At 41.8% G+C, this 24,543-nt stretch overlaps 1 protein-coding gene across 2 annotated transcripts in view; it reads right to left on the bottom strand.

Moving 5' to 3' along the window:
• Nucleotides 1-9,232: 9,232 nt before the first annotated feature.
• The window catches only part of mapk8ip1b (mitogen-activated protein kinase 8 interacting protein 1b), a 118,152-nt gene continuing 102,841 nt past the window's right edge, over nt 9,233-24,543 (bottom strand). For both annotated transcript variants that reach the window (XM_021606791.3, XM_021606793.3), the window contains 5 exons: nt 21,536-21,639; nt 19,579-19,695; nt 18,580-18,650; nt 18,218-18,316; nt 9,233-13,477 (listed from right to left, as the gene is read on the bottom strand). In XM_021606791.3, coding sequence (XP_021462466.1) covers nt 13,405-13,477; nt 18,218-18,316; nt 18,580-18,650; nt 19,579-19,695; nt 21,536-21,639 — 464 coding nt within the window. In that variant the 3' untranslated portion in view covers nt 9,233-13,404. The remainder of the gene's footprint in view (nt 13,478-18,217; nt 18,317-18,579; nt 18,651-19,578; nt 19,696-21,535; nt 21,640-24,543) is intronic.

Below are 24,543 nucleotides of genomic sequence, written 5' to 3'. Positions count from 1 at the left end.
AACGGTGTGTGTGTCAAGAACTGCAACACTGCTGGGTTTTAATGCTCAACAGTTTCCTGTGTGTATCAAGAATGGTCCACCACCCAAAAGCCAACTTGACACAACTGTGGGAAGCATTGGAGTCAACATGAGCCAGCATCCCTGTGGAATGCTTTCGACACCTTCTGGAGTCCAAGCCCTTACGAACTCAATATTAGGAAGGTGCTCCTAATGTTTGTGCACTCGATGTATAATGAATGTGGCCCTAAAATGTATCCCTAAGGTACTCATGAGGTACAGCCTTCTCAATCGTCATGAATAATAATGAGTGAGAATTTTACAAAGGCTACAACAAAACAGGCTAACCTTGCACCATTACCAATAGCTGGGGGGTTAGCATTTTGGGGGATATGATCTTTGTGCCTCTGTAACTTCCTCACTCATCATTATGCACTATTCATTCATGATTATCCATAATAATGGTAGCATTCACATTAATGTAGAAGTGTTCAGAAACATAAATAACTAAAAATGCAACCAAAACAAACTGCAAATTCATCCAATAAGTTTGTAGTCACAAGCTTGGTGTAGTCACCGAGTGCAAGGAATATTGGACCAAACACTGCATTTTTGACTACTGTAATACACTATAAGTGAATTTATCACTCATGACTTTTTGAAATAGGGGGGACTAGATACCGTATATAAAGTACTTTAATTTCTAAATGATAAAACATGCAGTGCCTTGCGAAAGTATTCGGCCCCCTTGAACTTTGCGACCTTTTGCCACATTTCAGGCTTCAAACATAAAGATATAAAACTGTATTTTTTGTGAATAATCAACAAGTGGGACACAATCATGAAGTGGAACGACATTTATTGGATATTTCAAACTTTTTTAACAAATGAAAAACTGAAAAATTGTGCGTGCAAAATTATTCAGCCCCCTTAAGTTAATACTTTGTAGCGCCACCTTTTGCTGCGATTACAGCTGTAAGTCACTTGGGGTATGTCTCTATCAGTTTTGCACATCGAGAGACTGAAATTATTTCCCATTCCTCCTTGCAAAACAGTTTGAGCTCAGTGAGGTTGGATGGAGAGCATTTGTGAACAGCAGTTTTCAGTTCTTTCCACAGATTCTCGATTGGATTCAGGTCTGGACTTTGACTTGGCCATTCTAACACCTGGATATGTTTATTTTTGAACCATTCCATTGTAGATTTTGCTTTATGTTTTGGATCATTGTCTTGTTGGAAGACAAATCTCCGTCCCAGTCTCAGGTCTTTTGCAGACTCCATCAGGTTTTCTTCCAGAATGGTCCTGTATTTGGCTCCATCCATCTTCCCATCAATTTTAACCATCTTCCCTGTCCCTGCTGAAGAAAAGCAAGCCCAAACCATGATGCTGCCACCACCATGTTTGACAGTGGGGATGGTGTGTTCAGCTGTGTTGCTTTTTGTATCCAAATCCGGCTTTAAACTTTAAACAGTATCTCGGACCTGCCTGGTGTGTTCCTTGTTCTTCATGATGCTCTCTGCGCTTTTAAAGGACCTCTGAGACTATCACAGTGCAGGTGCATTTATACGGAGACTTGATTACACACAGGTGGATTGTATTTAGTCATTTAGGTCAACATTGGATCATTCAGAGATCCTCACTGAACTTCTGGAGAGAGTTTGCTGCACTGAAAGTAAAGGGGCTGAATAATTTTGCACGCCCAATTTTTCAGTTTTTCATTTGTTAAAAAAGTTTTAAATATCCAATAAATGTCGTTCCACTTCATGATTGTGTCCCACTTGTTGTTGATTCTTCACAAAAAAATACAGTTTTATATCTTTATGTTTGAAGCCTGAAATGTGGCAAAAGGTCGCAAAGTTCAAGGGGGCCGAATACTTTCGCAAGGCACTGTATGTATGAAAATACCCTCAAATAAAACATTTGATGTCAAATCTTATATGCTGGAGTATAGAGACAAATAAAAAAATTTAACTTCACTGTCCAAATACATACAGTATGGCGGTGAATGTATATTGTTCCCAGTTTAAATAAAAAATATATATACATTTCATGAGGAGGCGGAAAACCGAGTCGAAATCAGCGATTACAGTCTCTTTTTATGCCATGAAGCTCGTTGATTGGCCAGTGAGTCACCAAGCCCTCGCTACACCTCCAACATATTAATTAATCAAAACACCAGCCCTTTTTCACCACCACCAGTTATTGCTCCCTTTATTCCAGCTGTGCAAACTGAAAAATATTTCTGAAATGCCCTATGGCTTATAGTGCCACAGAACAGTGCTGAGTTTGACCTCTTTGTATTTATCATGGATGCCAAGGCAGCAGCACCTCTTCCTAGGTTACAGCTAAATTAAGGCAGTTATACATTTTAAAAACATTACAATACATTCATAACGGATTTCACAATGGGTGCCCTCAGGCCCCTACTCCACTACCACATATCTACAAGACAAAATCCATGTGTATGTGTGTATAGTGCGTATGTTATTATGTGTGTGTATGCATGTGTCTGTGCCTATATTTGTGTTGTTTCACAGTCTCCACTGTTCCATAAGGTCTATTTATCTGTTTTTTAAATCTAATGACTGCTTTCATCAGTTACTTGATGTGGAATAGAATCCCATGTAGTCATGGCTCTATGTAGTACTGTGCACCTCCCATAGTCTGTTCTGGACTTGGGGACTGTGAAGAGACCTCTGGTGACATGTCTTGTGGGGTATGCATGGGTATCCGAGCTGGGTGTGCATGGGTGTCCGAGTAGTTCAAACAGACAGCTTGTTGCATTCAACACCTCTCACAATTACAAGTAGTAATGAAGTCAATATCTCCTCCTCTATGAGCCAGCAGAGATTGACATGCATATTATTAATGTTTGCTCTAATGTTTGCTCTATGTGCCGTGCTGCCCTGTTCTGAGCCAATTCCAATATTCCTAAGTCCCTGTTTGTGGCACCTGACCACACAACTGAACAGTAGTCCAGGTGCGACAAAACTAGGGCCTGTAGCACCTTCCTTGTTGATTGTGCTGTTAAGAAGGTAGAGTAACACTTTATTATGAACAGACTTCTCCCCATCTTAGCTACTGTTGTATCCATATGTATTGACCATGGCAGTTTACAGTTCTGGGTTACTCCAAGCAGTTTAGTCACCTCAAACATTATGTTTGATTTGTTAAAATATATCCCTAAATGGAAGAAAATACTTAGTGCAGTTACCCATGCATTCCAACGATCGTTCTGACAATACTGAAACATTAACTTTCTGTTGACCATAACTGTACCATGTCCTAATAATTACCCAAAACAACTCGTTTTTTCGTGTAGCAAGTTTCTAGTATTTTGGGGTAGCTGTTTTTTGGTTGTCTTTGGTATTTTGGGGATTGTTTTGGGGTAATTGGTAAGCTAAGCTATAGAGTAGAGCACAGTTATAATAATGACAAGACACCACAGATGCTGCATTGAACATTTTAAATAAATATTACAATTCACACTTAAAAATAAATTGAAAATAATTTAAATTACTACAGTAAGAATTGGTACAGTGTAACATTTGTAATTACAATATATTTATGTATACATGGCATATCTGTACACTTTTTATAACCTTTACTTGGTTTCCTCATAGTGGCCAGAATGACTGTTTGGGGACTGAAAATAGAAGTAGTCTCGGAGAATGTCGTAAAAATCAAGCATGATTCAATCAGATTCCCCTTAACCTGCAATAACCGACAGACTGCATTGCATATAATTGTTTTTGTTTAGGCGATGTTACAGGTGTTCTGCGTTGGAGCTGTCAAATGGTGAATGGCTGCTCTTGAGGTCATTGTCACACCAGTCCCACCTGTGTTAGAAGTTCCGAATGTGAAAGTGTAGGCTATATAAAATAATACAGATTTATATCAGCCTAATCAAGGTGTACATTACAACACACAACACAAAAAAACAATGATATGCTATGCAATTGTCATTTATCATGGTTTAAGGCAGATCTGATCTGAATTTTGGCCTTTGTTTCTTGGCTCAGAAGAAAAATAGGAATGGTGAAGATAAAATGTAAACTTGTGACTTGGAAATACATGTCACTATTCATAGGAAGATGCTTGACAGGTGGTAGAATGAATGTGGTTTCATATCCCATGCTTTCATAAGTTAGAGACCCATTTTACAAGCATTCCTTCTCACAATGTTTTACATGTTCAGTTAATTACAGTTCTTATAAACAATACATTGTGCTACAAGTTCTTGTTAGAATGTGATTCTGTGGCAGCCACATTAGAAATCACTGTGTCAGAAAGCCACACAATACAATTATTTGCCCTTTTCCCTAATCCCTGCTCCTTCTGTGATGGCAAATCTGAAGACTGGAAAGGTGTAGGCAATAGGGGGATGGCTCCACCTAGCCTTCCAGTGAACTTAAGGTATAAAAAACACCTCTGGTTCCATCAGAATCTACAAGCATCAAATGGGTATGAGCAATTGGTTGATTTCAGACCAAGCCATTGTTTCCAGGCACAAACCTCTGGCCAGGAATTGGCCATTTCAATTCCTATCTTATGTTGATCCTTGATCTAGTCTTACTTTATTATTTTCTTACCATCTCAACACACATGATATCTCCTCCACAAAAACAGCCTTTTTTTCAACCTCTCCTATCAACACACATTGTGGTAAATCTAAATGACATAGCAGTTACAACAGTGATCCTTCATAGATACCACTCTCCCCCTGCCTTGTAATTCCTAGTCAGGCACTACCTTTAAATCTCCCATCATGCATTTCCTACACACTTCACCTTTCATGTCCTTTTTGTGAGGGTCAGAGGTAATTCCCTTTTATGTTACCAGGGTAACAGATCAAATAAAATAAAATCTAGTTATATAGCCCTTTGTACATCAGCTGATATCTCAAAGTGCTGTACAGAAACCCAGCCTAAAACCCCAAACAGCAAGAAATGCAGGTGTTGAAGCACATTGGCTAGGAAAAACTACCTAGAAAGGCCAAAACCTAGGAAGAAACCTAGAGAGGAACCAGGCTATGATGGGTGGCCAGTCCTCTTCTGGCTGTGCCGGGTGGAGATTATAGCAGAACATGGCCAAGATGTTCAAATGTTCATAAATGACCAGCATGGTCAAATAATAATAATCACAGTAGTTGTTGAGGGTGCAGCAAGTCAGCACCTCAAGAGTAAATGTCAGTTGGCTTTTCATAGCCGATCATTAATGTAGTATCTGGGATCTACATCTGTTTAGATTAGTTACTATGCTGTTACTAAGCAGTAATGTATTACAGCAGTGTTACCTTACTACACCTAATAGGAAATGCACATGCGCACTAGGATGCCGGGAACTGTAGAGCACGAAGGGTTTTGACTAAACAAAAACTAACTGTACTCCCGTCTCCTGCCTGGTCATTTCTCCACAACACAAATATTACAGTGGCGACGAGGTGATTAAACTACATAAACGGACATTGCTTGAAGGGAAGAATGTTGCGTGAGTAATGAAACTCAAAATAATTATGTAATTCGTCAGTTATTTTTTATTTTCTTTCGCCAGTAGAGAAGGCTAAGCACTGCTAGTCGGTACAGTATTCAGGAGCTGCCAAGTAGCAAGACTACTGAAGTCCAGAATAGCGACACTGCCCTCTGGTGGTTAAATAAAAAAAACTGTCATTGAACCCATTGAAATTAGGGGAAGGAGTGGACGCTACTGCTTGTCATTGTTAAAGGAGAAAAATCTGCCTTGCTAGGCAGAACATGGCTACAAAAGATCAAGTTGAACTGGGGAGAAATCTTCAGTATGAGAAATGACAAACCAGTGAGTCAGGCTAACATGGCTAACATGCTGGAGAAGCACACAGAACTTTTCAAAGTCCTGTCCTACGGTGAAATACAAGACTTCACAGCAAAAGTCTGAGTGCAAGAAGGAACCAAGCCTATCTTTCACAACCACGTCCAGTTCCTTATGCTCTTAAGGAAGCAGTAGAGAAGGAACTGGACCGCCTACAGAAGAATAACATAATCACGAAAGTAGCGAGGAGCGACTCGGCCGCTCCGATTGTTGTAGTCCCAAAGAAAGACAAGACCGTCAGAATGTGCGGTGACTACAAGGTCACAGTAAATCGCTGCATACTACCAGAGGAATATCCACTAACAAACGCTGAAGATCTGTTTGCCACTCTAGCTGGTGGGAAGGTTTTCAGTAAGCTGGACCTGGCATTCGCTTATCAGCAACTGAAGCTGGATCCGGAGTCAGAACAGTGTCTGACCATCAATACACACAAGGGACTATTCAGATTCAATCGCTTGGCCAATGGAATCTCGACAGCTCCAGCGATATTCCAACATTCAATGGATCAGATCTTGGACGGTATAGACAATGTTGTGTGCTTCATGGACGACATCCTAGTGTCAGCACCAACCATTGGAGAGCACCTTGTAGTGCTGGACAAAGTGATGTCAAGACTGGAGAAATACGGGAGTGAGAATGAAACGCAGCAAGTGTGAGTTCCTTCAGGACTCAGTGGAGTATCTCGGATACAAGATTGATGCACAAGGCCTGCACCCAACCAACAGCAAGGTGGAAGCAATCGTGAACACACCAGCACCCACAAATATCTCAGAGCTGAGGTCATTTTTTGGGCTCCTGAACTATTACGGAAAGTTTGTGGCAAACTTGTCCACATTGTTGCATCCGCTTCACCAACTGCTGCAGGCCGATACAAAGTGGAATTGGTCCCCACAATGCGAAGAAGCATTCAAGACTTGCAAACAGTGTCTGCTAAAGAGCAAGTGGCTTGCCCACTACAACACAGAGATGAAGCTGAGACTCGCGTGTGATGCATCTCCATACGGATTAGGAGCCGCCATCTCACATGTTCTACCGTCAGGTGAAGAACACCCTATTGCATTTGCATCACAGACGCTGTCACCAAGTGAGAAAAATTATGCTCAAATTGAGAAGGAAGCCCTGAGCATAATATTCGGAGTGAAGAAGTTTCACAAATACCTCGACGGAAGGAAGCTCCAACTGCTGACAGATCACAAGCCTCTGTTGGCCATCCTTGGACCAAAATCAGCTATACCAACCCTTGCTGCACTTCGAATGCAAAGTTGGGCTCTGATATTGTTAGCCTACGACTACGAGATTGAGTACAGACGATCCAGTGATCACGCAAATGGCGATGCACTATCAAAACTACCGTGCAATATTGACTCCGACAGTGAAGATAGAGCAGTCTTCCAGATCTCTCTCATTGACAAACTACCCATATCTGCTTCAGACATAGCAGAGGAAACAAGGAAAGACCCAGTGCTTTCCAAAGTCTTGGACTTAACATTAGGCGGTTGGCCAACCTTGACAAATGACGATAACCTTCGTCCATTCATCGACAAGAAAGACCAGTTGTCCACTGATCAAGGATGTGTTCTGTGGGGATCAAGGGTGGTGGTACCGCACAAATTCCAGAGGAGACTGCTATCTGACCTGCATGAGGGACATCCAGGGATCACTCGAATGAAAGCACTTGCTCGCAGTTGTTGTCGTCGATGTCCATTCCAAGTGGATGGAAGTGTTCCCTACTCAACTGACCACAGCTGAGAAGACCATCAATCTTCTCAGATACCTGTTCGCATCCTTTGGACAAGTCAACGAGCTCGTATCGGACAATGGCCCTCCTTTCACATCAAACAATTTTGAAATGTTTCTCAAGAACAACGGAGTAAGGCACATCCTGTCACCACCTTACCATCCGGCATCAAACGGAGCAGCGGAGAGAAGGCCTGGACTAGTCTCGAGGTTCAGTCTGTGCCCACCCACCAAAGGCTTCCCCAGTTCCCGTTTACTTACCGTAACACACCACACACAGTAACGGAATGTACACCAGCTGAACTGTTTCTGAAACGCCAACCACGTACCCGCCTGACAATGTTGAAACCAGACTTGTCAAGCACTGTGGCAAAGCACCAGCTACAGCAGAAGAAAGCTCATGACAGACACTCAAAGACTGTCATAGAATTCAAAGAGGGAGAGAGGGTGATGGTACGTGATTTCAGACACACCAAGCGCCTGTGGAACTCAGGTGTGATCTTGCAACGCAGAGGACCTTTGACTTACCAAGTCCAAATTGGTCATCGCCAGGTCAACGTTCATGTGGATCATCTGCTATGGTCCAACGTCCCAGCAGAGACATGCCGAGAGAACAAGAACAATAACAACCCCTAGGACTATTCTCCTGACTGTGGACGTACGGGAGAGACAGAGCCTGACCTTCCACCTGAACCTGGCCCACCACCGGAAGCCCAGGAGGAGTGGAGATATCCTATTCGACAGCGAAGGGCACCTCAAAAGCTTGACCTGTGAGTTGAGCTGGTTAAGGAGGTAACAGACAGTAAAACAAACAAACACTTTAATATGTCCTAGATAAAAGGAAAGAAAATTACATTACCTGGGTTAGTTATTAGGACACAAACTCCATCTTCGGGGCAGAATAATCCCCTGGATTTGTGCTTGGCTCTGAAAAGTATGTTTCAACACAGTAGTTGATTTTTTTTTAAGAATGCATTGTTCAGATATTGTATTAGTAGTTCCCTAACATATTTACCTTGTTCTCTGGGAGGTAAACAATATGGGGGAGGAGTGTAGTATCTGGGATCTACATCTGTTTAGGTTAGTTACCATGCTGTTACTAAGCAGTAATTTATTACGGCAGTGTTACGTTACTACACCTAATAGGAAATGCACATGCGCACTAGGGTGCCGGGAACTGTAGAGCATGAGGGGTTTTGACTAAACGAAAACTAACTGTACTCCCGTCTCCTGCCTGGTCATTTCTCCACAACACAAATATTACAATTAAAAGTATCTCTACCACTCCTGCTGTCTCTACAGCTTGAGTAAGCATCCTTATCCTATACCCAGTTATCTGAATGGCAACCCCATCTGAACTCTCAATATGAACTCTCATTTCATGTTGAAACTGAGCATGAGAAGAACTATGAGGCAGTCCACAGTGACCCTTCCTGCAAATTAGAAGACTAAAACTACCTTAAAAGCAAGCCAAAGCGGTTGACTGGAAACTCTGTCGTCCATCTCCTTGTTCCTGGTAATATAATTACAATACTGTAATTCAATTAAGGAGTGTACCCTTAATGATTTAACAAGAATCAGTCTTCCCACAAATCAAATAATATCTAGGGTCATGTTCAGCACAAACAAACGGAAGCATTTTCAAACAGAAAACAGTGTGAGCGCTTTTATTGGTAGGAACCTCTGTTTTAAAAGTTTGCTCTTGATTCCTTAATGTGAATATATTTGAGGGTTCTGACAGTGTACCAGAGAGAACACAAAAGGCTTTGCAGCATGTTAAAGACACTATTCCTGGTTAACAGTGTGACCCTAATGCTTACTTGTTTTTGGTGTAGGGGGAACAAACACATGGAAAATAAGTAACAGTGTGAGCCACTGATAATTTGGCAGATAATTTGTCATCCCCTTAATTGCAAAGGATAGGGTGGGGTAATCTGATTTTAGATCGTTAGTTACCTTAGACCACAGGACTCTCCAGTGAGGCCTTATCACCCTCTCCAAACACACTGCACCATTAGCTCATGGATAATCACTGTTTTCCTCACACAATGTATCACACCAACATTCGAGATTCCATAGAATTAGGGATTAGAATACTCAAATACTAGTAATTTAACAAGATCTTTATTCATTTATTGATTTATTTTCCCTGACCTCCATTTGCTGTTACCTTAGCGACTATTGGTCGTTTTTCAGTTCACCAAGTCCACAAAGCCCAGTGTTCTATCTGGGATTCAAGCTCTAAATCCACAAAGATTAGTCTTAGAATTCTCCAGTTCAGGGGCCTCATTTATAAAACTGTGCGGATGATTCACATCAAAAGGTGGCGTACGGAGAAACACAGAAAGTGCTTATGCGCAAAAATATTCAGATTTATACCACAATGCGCATGCACGACCCACACCTGTTTCCCTGTATATATCACGATCAACTCGAAATTTGGCACACGTGAGCGAGCATCTTGTCCCACCCTTTTAACGCCCATGGTTGCCTATAAATAGTCAGTGAAACGTTCCTAATTAATATTCATCCATACTGACTGCATGACAACATTGACAACAAATCCTGACAGAAAGGCTAAAAAAATAAATTTCATCCAGTGTGAAATGGAAGTTCTTGTAGGGGAGGTTGAAGCAAGAAAAAATATATTGTTTGGTGGACACAGTGTGGGAATTACAAATGCCAAAAAGGCGTTAGAGTGGCAGCATATGGCGGATGCTGTGAATGCTGCTGGCTCAGAAGGTCAGGCTTTCTCAGAAATAAAAAAATAAGTGGTCAGACATAAAAGTGGAGGCCAATCCCCTTGCTCCTTGATGAGCGACTTGCCAGTATTATAGGGATATCCCTCCTGAGTGGAGTAGTGACGGAGGGGGACACGGACATGCAAGACGCACCGGATTATCCAGGTACAGTGGGGCAAAAAAGTATTTAGTCAGCCACCAATTGTGCAAGTTCCCCCACTTAAAAAGATGAGAGAGGCCTGTAATTTCCATCATAGGTACACTTCAACTATGACAGACAAAATGAGGAAGAAAAATCCAGAAAATCACATTGTAGGATTTTTAATGAATTTATTTGCAAATAATGTGGAAAATAAGTATTTGGTCACCTACAAACAAGCAAGATTTCTGGATCTCACAGACCTGTAACTTCTTCTTTAAGAGGCTCCTCTGTCCTCCACTCGTTACCTGTATTAATGGCACCTGTTTGAACTTGTTATCAGTATAAAAGACACCTGTCCACAATCTCAAACAGTCACACTCCAAACTCCACTATGGCCAAGACCAAAGAGCTGTCAAAGGACACCAGAAACAAAATTGTAGACCTGCACCAGGCTGGGAAGACTGAATCTGCAATAGGGGGACCTAGTGAATGACCTGCAGAGAGCTGGGACCAAAGTAACAAAGCCTACCATCAGTAACACACTACGCCGCCAGGGACTCAAATCCTGCAGTGCCAGACGTGTCCCCCTGCTTAGTCCAGTACATGTCCAGGCCCGTCTGAAGTTTGCTAGAGAGCATTTGGATGATCCAGAAGAAGATTGGGAGAATGGCATATGGTCAGATGAAACCAAAATATAACTTTTTGGTAAAAACTCAACTCGTCGTGTTTGGAGGACAAAGAATGCTGAGTTGCATCCAAAGAACACCATACCTACTGTGAAGCACGGGGGTGGAAACATCATGCTTTGGGGCTGTTTTTCTGCAAAGGGACCAGGACGACTGATCCATGTAAAGGAAAGAATGAATTGGGCCATGTATCGTGAGATTTTGAGTGAAAACCTCCTTCCATCAGCAAGGGCAATGAAGATGAAACGTGGCTGGGTCTTTCAGCATGACAATGATCCCAAACACACCGCCCGGGCCACGAAGGAGTGGCTTCGTAAGAAGCATTTCAAGGTCCTGGAGTGGCCTATCCAGTCTCCAGATCTCAACCCCATAGAAAATCTTTGGAGGGAGTTGAAAGTCTGTGTTGCCCAGCAACAGCCCCAAAACATCACTGCTCTAGAGGAGATCTGCATGGAGGAATGGGCCAAAATACCAGCAACAGTGTGTGAAAACCTTGTGAAGACTTACAGAAAACTTTTGACCTCTGTCATTGCCAACAAAGGGTATATAACAAAGTATTGAGATACACTTTTATTATTGACCAAATACTTATTTTCCACCATAATTTGCAAATAAATTCATTAAAAATCCTACAATGTGATTTTCTGGATTTTTTTCCCTCATTTTGTCTGTCATAGTTGAAGTGTACCTATGATGAAAATTACAGGCCTCTCTCATCTTTTTAAGTGGGAGAACTTGCACAATTGGTGGCTGACTAAATACTTTTTTGCCCCACTGTATGTAAATATTATTCCCTCGTTTGAAAAGAGTAAACCAAAATGCATTCAAGTTGTGTTTAAACATTTATTTACACAAACAATTGTGACATTTTCAATTGTTTTTAGTCGCCGTTTGTCCCTGTGGGGTCGGTGGAGCTACAGCTGAGCATGAGCTGAGTGCGCCCAGCCTCCACTGTACCTTATGCGTCACAACCCTCCAGTGCCCATTTCCTCACAGATGATGCAGTCCTGCAAACGCGAAGAGACACCATCGACGCTATTAACGATGTTGCCAAGGAGTTGATGTGGGACAGGCACGGCTTGGTTTCTGCGAGTGCTTCTCTGTAAAGCTGGGCCTACTACAGCACAGAGATCCAAGAGAACAGCTCTCGGTAATCGGAACCGGCTAATAAGCCACTCTTCATCATTTTCCAGTAAATCTGTCTGGTCTCTGAAAGTTCGCTCTCTCCGAATTCTTCCATTTGTCAAATCTTCCAACAGTGCCAAAGCAGCCATTGTGAGTCATTAAGCATTGTAATTGCATGCCTTTTTATACCCACCCATTTGATTGTCAAAGCCACCCAATTGTGTAACACCTTTAGGTGTGGTAATTACCCTGATTGTAACTGACAATGACAGGGCCATTATCACATTGACAGTTCTGTGCAACGAACATATGAAACTGTGCACTGGTATCTACCCGACTGAGGCATTGAAAACGGCATCAGTTTAAACGTAATTTGTCCTACTGTTCACCTTATTATTTAATAGAATACATTTCATAACATGCAAGTATTGTTTAATAATTACAGATCCAATTAAATATGATTCCCGATTAAACTGTACAACATATTTGAGGGGTTATTTTGCAAAAACAGATATCTCTATTTGTATTTATTATCCTAAATCATGTTTTTTGTGTGTACTCCAGGGAACTCTTCATATATAACACGTGGGAGGTAATATTTCAATTTATTTTACACAATGGTATCAATTTCAAAGCATTTCTCGAGTTTCTGCCATCGGAGTCACAGTTTTTCATTTCTCCAGTTTATGTGCATACGTATGTGTCAAAGTGTCCATGGAGAACCGCTCATTCTCCCGTTTTTTAGAAATCCCAAAGTTTGCTTAGAAAGTGGTGTACGCCTTATTTTGTGCCTACGCAACGTTTATAAATGAGGCCCATGGTCACTATGATCTGAGCATTGTGCTTGAGTGGCACATTAACTTCCTCATCAGTGACTCCATTTTATATATTTTGGGACCCCCTCTTCAACATCTCCACTATGTTTCGATCAATTACTTGTTCAATCTTCATACTGTTTAAAATCTTTGGACAAACGTTAGACACCAGTACCTCTCCTTCTTTCTCTCTCTCCTTCATCTTTTTGTCAAATTTATTAGTTCACATTTGTTAGAATTGTTTTCTCTGTCATGCAACATTATGTTATGATACACTGTAATGTACAGGGTTGTGGTGGAAGGCGGGGTGGGTGCTATTCCAGGTAAATATCCTCTGTCGGACAGGAGCAATCTACAAATTCCTTATAGTACAACTGGAAGGCTTTCCTGTAGAAGAGACAAGAGGGGAGAAAAGATCCGGGGGGTAGTTAATAAAAAATAACAAATAAAGGTTATTCAATCACTCAGTTCCTTACCTGACAGGTATGACAACTCTCTACAGAAACATACAGTTTATTAGGTTCACCCATCTAGTACCGGGTCGGAGCCCCTTTACCTCCAGAACAGCCTTAATTCTTTGAGACATGGAAACATTGCTCAATTGGTATCAATGGACCTAGCTTGTGCCACGAAAACATTCCACACACCATTGTACCACTGCTACCAGCCTGTACCGTTGACACCAGGCAGGCCATGGACTCATGCTGCTTATGCCAAATCCTGACTGCCATCAGCATGATGCAACAGGAACCGGGATTCATTGCACCAGGTGATGTTTTTCCATTCCTCAATTGTCCAGTGTTGGTGATCGCGTGTGCTCTTGTTTTTAGCTGTTAGGATTGGAACCCGATAGGGTATGGTTGTATGCTGCAATAACCCATCCGTGACAAGGACTGACAACTTGTGCGTACCGAGATGCCGTTCTGCACACCACTCTTGTACTGCACCGTTATATGCCTGTGGCCCTCCTGTTAGCGTGCACGATTCTTGCCATTCTCCTTCAACCTCTCTCATCAATGAGCAGTTTTCGCCCATAGCACTGCCACTCACTGGGTGTTTTATCTTTGTCACACCATTCTCAGTAAAGCATAGACACTGTTGTGTGTGAAAAGCCCAGGAGGCCCGCAGTTTTTGAGATACTGGAACCGGCGCGCCTGGCACCGACGATCATACCACACTCAAAGTAGCTTAGGTCACTCGTTTTTCCCATTCTAACATTCAATTGAACAGTAACTGAATGACTCAATGCCTGTCTGCCTGCTTTATAAAGTAAGCCATGTGACTCACTGTCTAGGTGCGAACCATTTTCGTGAACGGGGTGGTGTACCTAATAAACTGGCCTCTGAGTGTACTGGGCCAATTGCAACCAACAGGCAGAATTTAGCTCTGGATTTCTTAAAACACTACTAACAGGAGATTACATGAATCTGCGTGTTAAAACACTTACTTGCAACCAAAAACACTATGATAAACTAGCAGATCAGTTGACATGATGTTGTTACTGTTTCAGTTAGATGCCAGACAGTTGCGTTTAGGTTCTCTACTCTTGGCCCAATGAAATATCAGGAACATTGAAAATAGGAAGGCTGGTAATTAATAACAAACACTTATTGTTAGAATATAGACCCAATGAATTTTAAGAAACTTGAGTACAGTAAACTCGAGCAGCGTATAGTTCAGGAAAGTAGAGTATAGTTCAGTAGAGTACAGTAGAGTATAGTTCAGTACAGTAGAATACAGTACTGTACTGAAGTGAACTATACTGTACTGAACTCTACTTTCCTGTACTGAACTATACTTGAGCTTACTGTACAGTAGAGTACGGTAGTGTATAGTTCAGTACATTAGAGTACAGTGCAATATAGTTCAGTACATTAGAGTACAGTAGAGTACTGCACTGAACTCTACTATCCTGAACTCTTCTCTACTTTCCTGTACTGTACTATACTCTACTCGTGTTTGCTGTACAGTAGAGTACAGTATGCTATAGTACAGTAGAGTACAGGCTGTACTGAACTCTGCCTTTAAATCAAATTGTATTTTTCACATGCGCTGAATACAGCAGGTGCAGACTTTACTGTGAAAAAATCGAATAAATACTAACAATAAATAACAATAACGAGGCATACCGGTACCAAGTCAATGTGCAGGAGTATGAGGTAGTTGAGGTAATATGTACATGTATGTAGAGGTAAAAGTGACTAGGCAATCAGGAAACATAATGAACAGAGTAGCAGCAGTGTATGTGAAGACTGTGAAAGTGTGTGCATGTGTGAGTGTACAGTATGTGTTTGTTAGACTATAAGTGTAAGTATGTTAGGGTAGAGTCCAGTGAGTGTGCATAAAGTCAGTGCAAGAGAGGGTCAATGCAAATAGTCTGGGTAGCCATTTGATTAACTGTTCAGCAGTCTTATGGCTTGGGGGTGGAAGCTGTTCAGGAGCCTTTTGGGCCCAAACATGGCTCCCCGGTACCACTTGCCGTGTGGTAGCAGAGTGAACAGTCTATGGCTTGGGTGGCTGAGGTTTTTGACAATTTTATTTTAGGATAGGAGGGAACTCGGCCCCAGTGACGTACACCAACACCATAGTGCACTCCAAGATCATCACTAAGCTCACTAACACCTTTGCCACGCTGATCCTCAACACAGGGGCCCCATAGGGGTGCGTCCTCCGCAGCCTCCATCCACATCAACGAGCCACAGTGGAGAGGTTCAAAAGCTACAAGTTCCTCAGTGTGCACATCACTGAGGACCTGAAATGATCCAACCACACCGACAGTATATGTAAGTCATTTCAGTTTTTATTTTTAATAAATTTGCTAAAATGTCCAAAAACCTGTTTTTCATGTCATCATGGGGTATTGTGTGTAGATGGTGGAGTACTGGGCAGAGGCCAGCTAGTGGTGAGTATTTAACAGTCTGATGGCCTGGAGATAGAATGTTTTTTTCAGTCTCTCGGTCCCAGGTTTGATGCACCTGTACTGTCTCCTCCTTTTAGATGGTAGCGTGTTGAACAGGCCATGGCTGGGGTGGCTGAGGTCCTTGATGGTCTACTTGACCTACTGTGACACCGGCTACTGTAGATGTCATGGAGGGCAGGTATTGTGCCCCCGGTGATGCGTTGGGCTGACTGCCCTTTGGAGAGCCCTGTGGCTGTGGATGGTGCAGTTAACTTACCAGACGGTGATATAGCCGGCAGAATGCTCTTAATGGTGCGTCTGTAGAAGTTTGTGAGGATCTTAGTGGCCAAGCCGAATTTCTTCAGCCTCCCTTTGCTATGAGACTTGTTTCTACACCTTGATTTGAGTCAACCTGTGGTAAATTCAATTGAATGGACATGATTTGGAAAGGCACACACCTGTCTATACTGTATAAGGTATAGACAGTTGACAGTGCATGTCAGAGCAACAACCAAGCCATGAGGTCGAGGGAAATGTCCATAGAACTCTGAGACAGGATTGTGTTTAGGCACATATCTGGGAAAGTGTACCAAAAAATATATGCAGCATTGAAGGTTGCCAAGAACACAGTGGCCTCCATCAATCTTTGGAACCACCAGGACTCTTCCTAGACTGTCCGACCCGGCCAAAATGAGCAATCGTGGGAGAAGGTTTTTGTCAGGGAGGTGAACAAGAACCTGTTGGTCACTTTGACAGAGCTCCAGAGTTCTTCTGTGGAGATGGGAGAACCTTCCAGAAGGACAACCATCTCTGCAGCACTCCACCAATCAGGCCTTTATGGTAGAGTGGCCAGATGGAAGCCACTCCTCGGTAAAAGGCACGACAGCCCGCTTGGAGTTTGCCAAAAAGGCACCTAAACGACTCTCCGACCATGAGAAACAAGATTCTCTGGTCTGATGAAATCAAGATTGAACTCTTTGGCCTGAATGCCAAGCGTCACATCTGGAGGAAACCTGGCACCAACTCCACAGTTAAGCTTTGTGGTGGTTGTGGGGATGCTGTGGGGATGCTGTGGGGATGTTTTTTCAGCGGCAAGGACTGGTAGACTAGTCAGGTTTGAGGGATAGAGGAATGGAGCAAAGTACAGGACCTCAGACTGGGGCGAAGGTTCACCTTCCAGCAGCTCAACAACCCTAAGCACACAGCCAAGACAACGCAGGAGTGGTTTTGGGACAAGTATCTGAATGTCCTTGAGTGGCCCAGCCAGAGCCTAGACAAACATATCTGGAGAGACCTGAAAATAGCTATGCAGCGACACTCCCCATCCAACCTGACACAGTTTGAGGGGATCTGCAGAGAAGAATGGGAGAAACTCCCCAAATACAGGTGTGTCAAGCTTGTAGCGTCATACACAAGAAGACTCAAGGCTGTAATCGCTGCTTAAGGCGCTTCAACAAAGTACTGAGTAAAGTGTCTGAATACTTATGTAAATTTGATACTTCATTTTTTTAATATACATTTTTTTTTTTTTACCTGTTTTTGCTTTGTCATTATGGGGTATTGTGTGTAGATTGATAAGGATATCTTTTTTTCAATACATTTTACAATAAGGCTGTGGCGTAACAAAAATGTGGAAAAAGTCTATGCACTGTACATATATAATTATATTCTGGATTCCGACATTGCTCACTATAATATTTCTATATTACTTTCTTCTTCTGTTTCAGTTTTACTGGTATTGCTTTGTATCTTTAGGCATTACTATTCTGTCAGAGCTAGGAACATAAGCATTTTGCTACACCCGTGATAACATCTGCAAAATATGTGTAGGTGACCAATACAATTTGTTTTAAAGTCCTCAACTTCAAAGCTAGCTTACTGGATATATTCATTACTGCACTTGTTTGTTGTGATTGAATGACAAAGACAAACCCAAGAAAGACCTATATCAACGGGGCCAAATCCCAAAGTGCTATCGCCCTTTATACACTGACATCAGGGAGCGATAATATAATGGCCAATTGTGGTTGCAAATGAGATCAGTTGTTCTGGTGAATTTAGCGCATATTGGTGGTTTAACGAGAGATCGCCTCATGTTGAGACAGTACTCAATGTTGGTTGTAATTGGCCCACTATGGCTAAGAACCGCTTGAATCCTCTGACAATATAAAAGTGAAGGACAAAGAGCAAAAGAGTGACATGATATATATAAAGTTCTCAACCCTCACCCAACAGACTCTGCCAGGGGTTTAGTAGAATCTTCAGACACAAACACATGACAGGCAAATCTCTGGTCAGCTGGGTGTTTTGTGATGAAGCCAAAGTACCTAAGGGGAAAACATACAAACCACACATAGGTAAAAAAATAAAAATACAGAGGTAAGAGGAGTTTCCCCCAAGGGGGAACCAGGTTCCGGGAGTAAAATAATTTTGAAATGTATAAATCCAGATTTTACAATGGAAGGTTCCCAAAGTGATTCTCTTTCTCAATTTCCTCCACTGCCTGCATAACGACTCTCCCAAAAAGCACATTTTTATTTGAATATGGTGAGCATGACTGACAAAATGTCATCCTGGTGCAGGTACTTACTTGCTGTTCTTAGGGTGATATCCACAGAAGGAAACATTCTTCAACTGGAAGAAGTGGCTGCACTGGTTACTCTGTGATGAGACAGACAGAGAGACAGAGAGACAGAGAGACAGACAGACAGACAGACAGACAGAGACAGACAGAGAGATATATTATATTATATTATAAACTAGTGCTGGATTTGCGTCCTTAAATTTTGGACTGACTTTCTTCATTTTGGGCTCAAAATAAACATATTGTCTGGGACCATGGGACCATTCCACTGCATTTTTTTTGAAGGGGGGTCTGTAACATTGGGCAACTGTGATGTCACAATGAAATGCACACTACATACAGTATGAATGCATCCTAATTCTTTGGTACAAACCTCATTGACCAAATTCTATGGCTCTGAAAAACAGGTGTTGGGGGTAAAAAAAAGTATCTACTCTCCATGTCAACAACTGCGTTTTGTCATGGAATTAGCTATCTGCTTACACCACATCATCTGCAGGAGCCGTAGCTAGTGAACTTTATGATTGGTCAATTAGATATTAAAACAAATCATAGCCTTAATGTCAACAAAGAACCCACTGACATAGCTTGACTTCAGTTTAGGTGGGCACCGCTATTGCCAGATTTAAATTTAAATTCTCACTCTCCTCTATACAATACAACTGGATTATTGTGTGTGGACTGCAATACACTTTAGTGCCCACACTGGAGTGTTATTAACCTTCTTTACTGGGAATATTCCCCGAGTGTGATCTTGCTGGTCAGAGGTTTGATTAAAAAACCTCCATGTATCTAGTCTTGTCGTCGTACTTTGGTCCAAACTCAACTGCTGTCTTTCTAACATGCGCTGAAGGTGTGCCTGAAGAAGTGTGTGTGATGCAAATACATGTGTAGAGTGTGTACGTGTGTGTGCATAAATCTGAGTGTCTGTCTGTGTACCTGTCCTGTTTGTGTGGTGTGTGTGTGTATGTGTACAATGTGTGTATTTTAGTGTGAAAGTCTTACTTTGTCAGAGGCATAGTAGTCATCCTGGACTAGGAGCTTCACGCCTTTCACGTTGATCTCAAGGATACAAGACGAAGGTGGGTTATACTGCACTGTCATCCTCCTATTGGTGGCAATCTGGTGGCAATCAAAACAGCATCAGCATCCCTTGAAAAAAGCAGCAGCTGAAATGTCAGGCCTGGTTTAGATATTGAATGTATATGTAAAAAAAACTTCTGCGCCCTTATTCTATAATTGGAATTTAAAACGTGAACAGGGAAAGGAGACATAGGAAAAAGGTGGGTTATTAGTCTTAAAATTCTAGTGGCATCTCAGCTAGAAGTATACACTATATATACAAAATACCCCTTAGAATTTGTGGATTCAGCTATTTGAGCCACACCCGTTGCTGACCATAAACAAAACGTTGGCAGTAGAATGGCCTTACTGAAGAGCTCAGTGACTTTCAACGTGGCACCATCATAGGATGCCACCTTTCGAACAAGTCAGTTTGTTCAATTTCTGCCCTGCTAGGGCTGCCCCGGTCAACTGTAAGTGCTATTATTGTAAAGTGGGAACATCTAGGAGCAACAACGTCTCAGCCGTGAAGTGGTAGGCCACACAAGCTCACAGAACGGGACTGTTGAGTGTAAAAATCGTCTGTCCTCTGGAAGCAACGCCTGCACAAGAGCTTCATGAAATGGGTTTCCATGGGCGAGCAGCCGCACACAAGCCTAAGATCACCATGCGCAATGCCAAGCATCAGCTGGAGTGGAATGAAGCTCGCCACCATTGGACTCTGGAGCAGTGGAAATGTGTTCTCTGGAGTGATGAATGACGCTTCAGGAGAACGCTACCTGGATGCCAGGAGAATGCTACCTGCCCCAATGCATAGTGCCAACTGTAAAGGTTTATGGAGGAGAAATAATGATCTCTGGCTGTTTTTCATGGTTCAGGCTAGGCCCCATAGTTCCAGTGAAGGGAAATCTTAATGGTACAGCAAACATTGACATTCTAGACGATTCTGTGCTTCCAACTTTGTGGCAACATTTCGGAGAATGTCCTTCCCTTGCCTGTTTCGGCATGACAATGCCTCCGTGCCCAAAGCAAGGTCCATACAGAAATTGTTTGTCGAGATCGGTGTGGAAGAACTTGAATGGCCTTCACAGAGACCTAACCTCAACCCCATCAAAAACCTTTGGGATGAATTAGAATGCCGACTGCAAGCCAGGCCTTATCGCCCAACATCACTGTCCAACCTCACTAATGCCTAGTTAAATAAAGGTTAAATAAATAAATAATGCTCTTGTGGCTGAATGGAAGCAAGTCCCCACAGCAATGTTCCAACATCTAGTGGAAAGCCTTCCCAGAAGAGTGGAGGCTGTTATAGCAGCCAAGGGGGGACCAACTCCATATTAATGCCCATGATTTTGGAATGGGATGTTCGACAAGCAGGTGTACACATACGTTTGGTTATGTAGTGTAGCTATGAGCAATGGCTAATACCTCTTTTCAACCTGCCTCTGTCTTCTTTTCTTTTCTACCTTGTTTTAATGATTTCCTCTCCTAACCTTTCTAATTTGCAATCTCAGATTCTTCTCCTGTCAATGCTTGTTTGTGTAATACAGAGTTGGGGTCAATTCTGAATTGAGATGCGAATTGCTCTTTAATTCCAATTATATTCTTAAATTTGAATTTTGTTTTATTTGCCCATACAGGATATAGACTTTGAATTAGATTCTGAATTCCAACCCCAATCCTGGTGTAATAACACTATTTTCAATCATATTTTCTCCCCAATTCTTTCCCAACTTCCTACTCACTCCATTTGTCTCTTCATCCATCTGTCTCCCCCCCCCCCCCCCTCTCAGTTAAAGTTTATGGTCTTCTTTGGTAATGTGCCAGATGACATCTCTCTCATACTCTTTCTACCCTCTCACTCTTTCTTTCACAAGAAAATGCACAGCACCGCCCATACCTTCTGCATAGCTGCACACAGAACATCGTTGCCTTTGTGGTAGGGTACTTGGACCGAGCCCAGGAATTTCATGTGGTACCTGTCTACCCAGTCACTGCTCTTCACTGTGTGGGGGAGGGGGGGAAGGAGAGAGAGAGAAATATGAAATATGGATGCTACAGTACATTTAAAGGCGCAATATGTAGAAATATCTCTGCCATTTCCTGGTTTCTAATGACAAATGCAATATATAATGTAGAGAATAATTGTACCATCAATAACTGTCATGGACCGCATAAAGATTTATCCTAACCTGTTTTTGTATATTGCAGCTTAGTAACTAGCAACCACTTAACTATCCTCGAGGTAAGCAACATTCCATCCTTCACCATCCTGTAACTTTTATTTTTTTATTTTATTTTACCTTTATTTAACCAGGCAAGTCAGTTAAGAACAAATTCTTATTTTCAATGACGGCCTGGGAACAGTGGGTTAACTGCCTGTTCAGGGGCAGAACGACAGATTTGTACCTTGTCAGCTCGGGGGTTTGAACTCGCAACCTTCCGGTTACTAGTTCAACGCTCTAACCACTAGGCTACCCTGTCGCCCCTCATTTGACATCTGTAAGTATTCATATTCCTTGTTAATGTGTGTTTATGTACTTATTATTTCACCATTTCTTACTTTGTATGATGTTAAAAAGATCGCTTGCTAAAACAGGACCAGTTGATCCCATTGAAATGTATGGTGTTAAACTTGGATGTTAGCTAGCCTCATTGCTATTAATGTTTCTCTCTTTAATTGTCATGCTAAACAGCATGGATGTGTGTGTATGCAAATGTCTATTTGTGTTAGTATGCTCACCTGTGTCCTACCAGTTTGGTCTATTTTGGTTCATCCTGGTTGTTCACCTCCCTGTAAATTGCCCCATCTACAAAGGACTATTGTACCCTATACCTACCTTGTGAGACCTGTATATCATTGTTCTCTCCTGCTGTTGTCCCAACATGTTATGTGTTACTTTTTAGCTTTGATACATCCAATTCTACATGTATCTATCTATATATGTGATTATATCATACTCACCAAATGGTAGGTTGGACCTCACTTTATATGCGCAGAAAGATACATTTGTATATGTTCATCCACAAAGCCCTTTTGGGTAAACTCCTTCTTTACCTCTGTAGTCTGGTCTACTTCACTACCAGCAGTTACCATACCTGGTCTGCTAGGTGGTTTTTACTTAACCTCCTCTGCGCACGGAACCCGGTAGCGGGATGAAATTCGACAACATACAGTGATCGCTACATAAATAGTCATATTAAACATTCATGAAAATACAAGTGTCTCACATGTTTCGAAAGCCTAGAATATTGCTAATCCAACTACGTTGTCAGATTTAAGAAAGGATTTACTGCGAAAGAATACAATGCGATTATCTGAAGATAGAGCCCCATAAAAAAGAAATATTTCAACCAGCACAGGCGTATCAAAATCACAAACTGCAATAAAATAAATTGTTTACCTTTGACGATCTTCCTCTGTTTGCAATCCCAATGCTCATTGTTACACAATGAAATGTCTATTGTTCGATAAAATCAATTTTTATAGCCTAACACGGAACATTTTGTGAACCGCTTGTGTCTTGAATTCCGTCTCATTAAATTTTTGACGACACACTCGAGGCAAATACACACACAGAACGTGATTTTTCACTCATGTTTGGATTCATTGCAATCAACCGGTTTGTTTGTAACACAACCAAACCCGGTGGGTCATTTCGCAGGACGTATTGACCGAAAGAAACCGATCTGAAGACAACAAGTAATGACATCATTGTGCACCTATGATTTGCCCGCTGTTTCGTTGATTGACTGTATTTTAACCCAATGACCACTGATCGTCTTGAAATCTAGCATGGTAGATAGCCAATGAGCTGAGGTAAACGGCAATATGTAACACAACCAAACCTGATGGGTCATTTCACGGGACGAATTGACTGAAAGAAAACGATTTGAAGACAACGAGTAATGACATCATTGTGCACCAATGATTGCCCGCTGTTTCGTTGATTGACTGTATTTTAACCCAATGACCACTGATCGTCTTAAAATCTAGCTGGGTAGATAGCCAATGAGCTGAGGTAAACGGCAATATGTAATGTGTTGGAAGACCAACCCATGTAGTAAACTCCGGCGTAAAGAGGGTCATTTGCCATTGAAGTTTCATACCGGAAGGAGCGTTGTTTTGGTAAAGCGCATATTCAGCTGTTTATATATCAATCAGTATGGCGACTAAGTCAGGGAAAGCTAATTCTAAGTCTAAATATACAGATGTACACAACATTTTAGAAGGAATTGATCGAGGACGATTCAGTTAGCGATTCCCAAATGGAAGAATATTTTTTTAATGGAGAGGACATCGTTTTGGACTGGTTCTTCTCATGCCAATGCCGTTGTTTGAAATTAATAATATAATTTTTTTTTGTGAAATGAAATAGCCTATTTGAGGCTGTTGAGGGGAGGGCATGCCCACAACAATGGCCAAAGTGAAATGGAGACAGTAGATACAGCTGGTCTGTTGTAATATCATAAAGACAGTAGATCTAGGTGGTCTGTCATAATATAATAGACAGTAGATCTAGCTGAAATGTCATAATATAAATGAGACAGTAGATCTAGCAGGTCTATAATAATATATTTAACCTTATGTTCCCTGTACTCTATATACTGCATATCTGTTTATTATACCTGTTGATACAGGGCTCATATGTGAAACTATTCTAACTGAACATTTTCTTTCACAGTGACACGGACTCTGAATGGGAGCCCCCAGTGCCAAGGTGTCCATCCCCCACTGAAGCTGGTTCATCCAGCTCCTGCCACAAGTGGTGTTCATCTGCCCAGGCATCAGCAGCATAATATTGTGAGTAGAGGACTGAGGGTCTTCCAAATATCGAAAGTGTTATTTTGTAAATGTATATATATATTTTTCTTCATGTTTTCTCTCTATTTTATGAGGGGGTGTGT

The sequence above is a fragment of the Oncorhynchus mykiss genome, chromosome 6 (genome assembly GCF_057628025.1).
Source record: "Oncorhynchus mykiss isolate SJ-2025 chromosome 6, ASM5762802v1, whole genome shotgun sequence".
Lineage (NCBI taxonomy): Eukaryota > Metazoa > Chordata > Actinopteri > Salmoniformes > Salmonidae > Oncorhynchus > Oncorhynchus mykiss.
Note: the sequence above shows the minus strand (reverse complement) of the source record. Positions and strands in the feature narration are given on the sequence as shown.